This window comes from Metopolophium dirhodum, chromosome 7, assembly GCF_019925205.1.
Source record: "Metopolophium dirhodum isolate CAU chromosome 7, ASM1992520v1, whole genome shotgun sequence".
Classification (NCBI taxonomy): domain Eukaryota; kingdom Metazoa; phylum Arthropoda; class Insecta; order Hemiptera; family Aphididae; genus Metopolophium; species Metopolophium dirhodum.
In genome coordinates this window covers 7,841,437-7,848,450 of record NC_083566.1, presented here as the reverse complement: position 1 = coordinate 7,848,450, position 7,014 = coordinate 7,841,437, and the positions used below count along the sequence as shown (strand labels likewise).

General features: G+C 35.6%; 1 protein-coding gene across 1 annotated transcript; it reads left to right on the top strand.

Annotated features, from left to right (window-relative positions):
- The first annotated feature begins 2,069 nt into the window (after positions 1–2,069).
- LOC132948887 (protein odd-skipped-like) lies at positions 2,070–6,591 on the top strand. Its single transcript, XM_061019569.1, has 3 exons — positions 2,070–2,647; positions 4,784–5,192; positions 6,033–6,591. Exons 2-3 carry the CDS (start codon positions 4,804–4,806, stop codon positions 6,307–6,309), a joined length of 666 nt encoding a protein of 221 aa, XP_060875552.1. The 5' UTR covers positions 2,070–2,647; positions 4,784–4,803; the 3' UTR covers positions 6,310–6,591.
- Positions 6,592–7,014: the final 423 nt, after the last annotated feature.

The window sequence follows — 7,014 nt, the reverse complement described above, 5'->3', positions numbered from 1 at the left end:
ACATAATGATGTGTGTTTATAATTTTTATGAATTATCGCCAATCGTATTTATTTTTAAATTTATTCAATATTAAAATATAACTAGTAATAAAATAATTGAATTCTGATCGTAAATATTCGCGCCTGTTATTCACATAATATTATATTGTGTTGCTGCGTCTATACTTCGCTAGTGCGCTACTCATCATCGTCCTGCAATAGCGCCGTACATGAACAATTAGTTGAGTAACACTGCGTACAACATTAAAAAGCGTAAAGAGAAAAATACACATTATGACCTACGATCATACAACAATATATAGCTAATACGAATATTATACGATGATCACACTGCAATATGCGACGCAGAGTTGAAATATTACCGCAATTTAGAGCGGTAATTATGACGAATGCGGTACTGTCCGCCTATACAACAATGTACCTTAATTTATACACCTATAGGTCGTATGCGCACTGTGTACCAATAATTATATAACCATAACCATTATTGCGTGTGTGTTAGCGCTTTAGGTTTGCGCCAAAGTTAAAAATGAAAAAAACTGACAATATAATATAATAGCGACGAGTGTGTATACTGTATACATACTTTTTTTGCCGGCAAAATACGGGTAATAGGTAGTATTTGTGAAACCGGAAGAGAAAGCAATAATAATAACGTAATTAACTCGATGATATAAATGCAAACAATGTGAATATATACCCAACATTTCGGTGACCAGTTAGACGGAGCAGTATGCGGCTGTGGGGCTAAAGAGCCTTTTCCGGCAATATGATGGTATTCATCTTCACCATCGCACGAGCCACTAGGACATAATATTATATGATACAAATAATATAAATATCGATGTCTAGATAATATATTAGTATCCACCTGAATACGTCCAAACAATTTTCCAAACAGAGCGACCGTCAATATACGATTACGTGCGGCGAGCGCAGATATATGTACAGCGTTATGTTGGTTTTTATATTATATGGACGCGTTTATTACTTAATGTTTTTTAATAATTATATTAATATAATCTAAATTTGAACAAATATTATGATTTGATTATAGGCAACGGAGATGTATACGTCTACTCGTATCGTGTAATGTTTACGCTAATAATTTTTGATAAGTATAAAATATCATACATTTGTTCGAGTCTTGGACAATCGTAAAGAAAACTATATTATGTTACGATGTGTATTTTCCGTTCTCACATTCGTGGGCATATCTTTATATATATATATCATAAATCATAATATTATGTAGAAGTATGATTTCCTCTGCACCGCGGTGGTCCGAACAATATTACGTACAGATACAATGGGTGAAACGCGTGTTATATATATTATTTTGATCTTCCTGTCATACCATGTATACCTATACCTACCCATAATGCGTCAGGGCGATACACTTTTCATCACACGTTCGTATAAATAATATGTTATAATAATATGATGCATTGCAGTACAATATTATAACAAATTGTTTTTATGAAATTTCACTACAACGCAGACTTGTAATATAATATTATGGGCACCTACGCTGCACCCATACAGTCATTATAATAATATTATTATTGTCCTGCGCGGAACAAGCGGCCATATCATATTATATTATTATTGTTATTCTACCATTATAGTATTGTCTCCATATTATACTCGGAACAATTTCGTCGCCGTATCCAAATCATGACTTTTGATGCGCTCTTATAATATGACGTATAGTATTTATGTAATATTATACCTATCGTATTTCCATTGTTTGTCCGCACACGCTACACACGCACACACACATATACGTCCATGTATCGCCATACATATATATTATAAATTATAATATATGCATCACGTACGAGCGTAAAAACGTTTGTTTACGTGTATTATAATATTATTGTACTCACATTATAGTGTACTCGTCGGAGGGCTATACCATTGTATAAAGCGTATATATATTTTTTTATTTAATAACAGCCCCGGGCAGGTTTTTTTTTAATTACAGGCTCGGGCCGGGGATGACACTCACACACACACACACAAGTGGAGGCGTAAAACCGTATCATTAAACGAAAGACCGCCGTATATATATATTATATTAAGCACGTCTCGTCGCGCCCTGACAATATAATATAAAAACCCGCCGCATATGTATAGGGATGATTTTTATTATTATTTCCCTTTTACATGTGTGTGTGTATATATATAATATATATTGTCCTGATCGTAAGTACGCTACACCGCCCCACGCTCGGGGTATATATAGGCGTGCGGGGACCGACAGAGATTTCACGGATCTTAACGCCGCCGCCGCCGCCGACGTTCGCGACCAATGGGCGCCGCGTCCGCAAGAACCCACCCTCGCCGCCTCCACTGATTTCAACCCTTATCGGCTGCAGCGGTGGCGGTGGCCCACGGCGGCGCAATCGTCAGTCACCCGACAACGGACCACCGCTCACCATCGACCGTCGACAATCGCATCCCCTAGCTGCCAACCGCACAATATATCCATCGACGTTCTGCACCATAATATAATATAATTATTTTATATTATACGTTCACTGTCAACAATCGTTTGGAAAATTACATATAATATACTTATACAGACGCCGGCCGAGTATTGTGTAGTAACACAACATACAAAATCCGGACCAAGGAAACCAAGGTAAATTGTTATGATTTTCTAATGTTTTTTTAATTCTCAACCGTCTTTATTACTTTGGAAAAACTCCTATTTTTTAGTCAAATTACATTAATATTAAGACCAATCATTAACTTTTTATATCTTTCAAATAAATCTACACAACGATAATAATAAAGATATACTTAAGGTTATCGATTCCGAACTCCTAATATATTATTATTTAATGATTTTAACAATAATTATAATAAAGCTTATTAAATAATATAATATCAGCAATTCTAGTTGCGTTCTAACATAAGAATCGACATAAAATGTATAGGTACAATAATATATTATTTGAAATAAAAAAAAAATATACCTAATGATTTGTTAAAATATTTAAAAAACAAAACATCGCCTGTTTGAATAATATACTAATATATTATGTGCCGTTTTATTGTTTTTTTTATTCCTAAATATAAAGCGTTTTACAGCGGTAATAGATGCACCATACGCTTATTAAATTCAATGTATTTTTCACCTCAACTTAAATAATACCTAATAATCGAATCTGAGTAAATATACGTTTTGTGCGATTTTATAACGGGCCTCATCATAATACTTATATATACTATATAACTACTAGTTCATCATCGAGTCCGAGACCTATTCCTGTGTAAAATACACAGTTACCCGCCTATACCTATAATATCGAACGAGAACCCGATAATCAAATTAAACTGCTGTACCCGAAAATACGGCCCTATTATATATTATACACATGGTGTGAGTCATGGCTACTATTCTATTGAAGGTGCTCGTCGTTTAAAATCGAAAACTTAACTACCTATGTCATATATAATATATAATAAATATGATAATAACCCTGCAGTAATGAAACTCCTCCCGGTGTTTTCGGAACCTTCCACTGCACTACTGCAGTATATCTATCGTTATTATTATATTATATAGGTAGGTGCAGAGTACCTGTATCAAGTGTTCTCGTTCTCGTTCACGGCCGCCCGCCAACTAGACATTCAACTATATACATAGATCCACCCACCAATCAACATTAAACTTTAAAACTCCCATGACTTTTTTCAAGAATTCAACTTAAAAAGTGTTTATTGGTATAATAGGTATGTACAAAAAACGGCTATCTGCAGGGATTATTACAATAACAAAAATGTTGACATCGAGCTTAGCTGGTAAATGAAACAATATTTTATAAAAGCATAATAAACATACATTATTCGTTCGACAGTATTACAGTAATAATCTTTAAAAGTCGTATTTAAAAAAGATTGTATATTATATTATTAATATCATTATTACGAATATCCTGCAATAACATTAATAATTATACTATTATATTAGGTATACTAGGTATAGCAACGCATAGCAGTAATAGCACCTATGTTAATATATTATATATATTATATACCTACTCGTTTAATATATTTATTTTTTACTTAGATAGTTTCGAACTTTTAGACCATCCCTCCAATAGTAATGACCTCTCGTTCATTTAACTGTACTATCTGTTACTGCCTTTCACAGCAGTTATTCTATCTTTCATGCATCTTTAACCTATAATAAACCTAACGCGGAGTTTCTAATATCCACCTATAACATGCTTACCGGATCCACTTCAATGGTCGTTCGATTGACTGTCAATTCAGGCGCACGTACACTGCTCAAGTCAGTCTTGTTTTTCGAATTTTATTTACAGTATAATATGGTCGTTGAAACATATCTTAAAGTTCATCATGTATTTAAATGTCTATCACGTATACCATCGCACCTATAAATCCCAACGTTCTCCCGTCTGAACTACGTTAACTCGGTGTCCACTGTCCACTACATATCCGTCCGACGTATAGTCAATGTTATACAACAGTATTATTATATATCCAGGTGATTTACCGCCGTGTAAACTTTTGAACTCATTTTCCATTTCGTATGACGCTTTCCAGCTTACCGTCATATTGCATTTATATATATATATATATAGTATACGTGCAGCTGTAGAATAGTGCAGTTATTTATAGCTGCCTTACATGTTATATTAAAACGTACTACTCGTTTTTTGACAAACTACATTTGACGACTACTCTTGTATAGGCTTTCTGACTTAACTTATTATGCTATAACGGTTGCGTTGGTAATTATTTGCAGACGGACATACAATCGTCACCATGATGGCCACAGGGGAATCGATGAAGTTCGCCGCCGCCCGATTCGGCGGTGCGGGAGGTCTGCTCGACTGCAACTTCCCGTCGCTGTACGTGGACGCGGTCTGGGCGAGATTCCGGCGACATCCTGGCGCGTTTGCCGGTGGCCAGATAGAGGGCTACGCCCGGGCCGTGGCCCTGTCCAGGAACGTCCAGAAGCAGATGGCCGCAGTGACGGCAACCACGCCGGGCGGCAAGCCCAAGAAACGGTACATCTGCACGTACTGCGACCGGGAGTTTAGCAAGTCGTACAACCTGCTCATACACGTCAGGACCCACACTGACGAGCGTCCGTACCCCTGTGACGTGTGCGGCAAAGCGTTCCGCAGACAGGACCACCTCAGGGATCACAAGTAATAATGAAAACACAATATTATATTCAATGCAGTGCAGACAAAATTAAAATTAAATTTAACTGGTGTACAAATATTCGTTCATAAATTCACTCGACATCGGTAAACCACATGGGTGTGTAACTATAGGTACCCCGCAGGCAACTAAAATATCAACCTATTTAAGCACTTATAAAGGGGGTACGAAAATCTTGTGCCTAACATTACACTCTTATGTCCGTACGCATATGTATATGCGTCAGTTGTCACATAAGACATGTTAAACTATGTCTTATGTGACAGTGTGACACGTAAATTGACCATATATATGTTGTGACAACATATATTTTCGCAGTACATTGTCTATAAAGTTTTACATAGTTACGTAATTTAGTGCTATGCAATCAAATTTTTCAAATTATATAGTTTATTACGTTTATTTCACTATTTTTGGTTTTATATTGGCACGTCATCCTGCATACGTACATTATACATACGATCATCGATACCTAACTTCAGTAGCTGTAATGCTGTATATATATAGGACATAATTTAATTTTTTTTCTCATTTCAATTCGAAACTCGTGTTCGCAGCGTGTTATATGCAATACGCAAGAATATATATATGTAGGCAAATCAGTGTTTTTTTTACGAAACGCTTGTTACGGGATCTGAAAAAAATAAATAGTTTATCGTATAAAATGTAAGGCGTCGGCCGATAACGGAAGTCACACGGTATAATAGAATATTAATCAAATAATAATATCATACAGCATATTGTTTAGCTATTAAAAATTACCTATATTTTATATTACATTTCATATATTTTTTTTCTAACGTTATTCTCACTTGTTTCTACAGATACGTACACATGAAGGACAAACCGTTCTCTTGCGAATCCTGCGGCAAAGGCTTCTGTCAAATGCGCACGTTAGTCAGCCACCGGAAGAACGCGCAATGTCAATGGTACCAATACCAACGGCACCAGGCGATAGCCACGCAGATCTCCTCCGCCGGGACCACCGGAACTGCTGCCACCGCCGCAGTGGCCGCCGTGGCGTCCCCCGACACAGTCCGAAACGGAAGTCTCACCGATTTCAGTATCAAAACTCTGCTGGGAATCGGCGACGACCATTAACATAGTAGGTACCTGAACGTCCTGAACACTTAATACCGACTAAAATACATAGTTGGTTTTCAATAAAATTTATCGCAGTTTTTCATACGGTGAATTAATGTACAAAAATAACGTAAATACAAGACATTATAGAATATTGTATTATTACTACTAGCTATTAATTATTATTGTATTGTTATTATTATTATTATTATTATGTTATTATTATGTATATTGTATATATAGTATAATTAATGTATTGTTTAGTTTTTTACGAATAAATCGTTCAATATTATTACACAACGAGTTTATTATACATTTATACTATTAGATATGAGAAAACAAAATCCAAATTGGTATACCTATACATTTATATACAGTATAATATTATAATATACAGAGTGTTATTTTCTCGCGTATTTCGGTCAATTTAAAGAGGGCTATTACTCGGATATGTGTGTGAGCGGTTGTATTAGGTATTTAGGTGTGAAACGACATCGAACACCACACGGTTATCGGGACCTCCTCAGAGTCACCCAAGTACTAGGTATAGTAGGTATATATATACACAATATATTAATAATATATAGTATTCTACTGCATCGGACACGCATTGGCATACTACTATTGCAGGCGCTGCATGGACCATATATTATACTCAAATAAAATTAATAATAATATTTACAACGGTAGCCCAGCTACAGACAGACGACGTAAATTGCGCCA

Coding starts and splice junctions, on each gene's coding strand:
- LOC132948887 (XM_061019569.1), top strand. CDS start 4,804: ATGATGGCCACAGGGGAATCGATGAAGTTCGCCGCCGCCCGATTCGGC. Junction 5,193..6,032: donor GACCACCTCAGGGATCACAA/GTAATAATGAAA, acceptor TTGTTTCTACAG/ATACGTACACATGAAGGACA.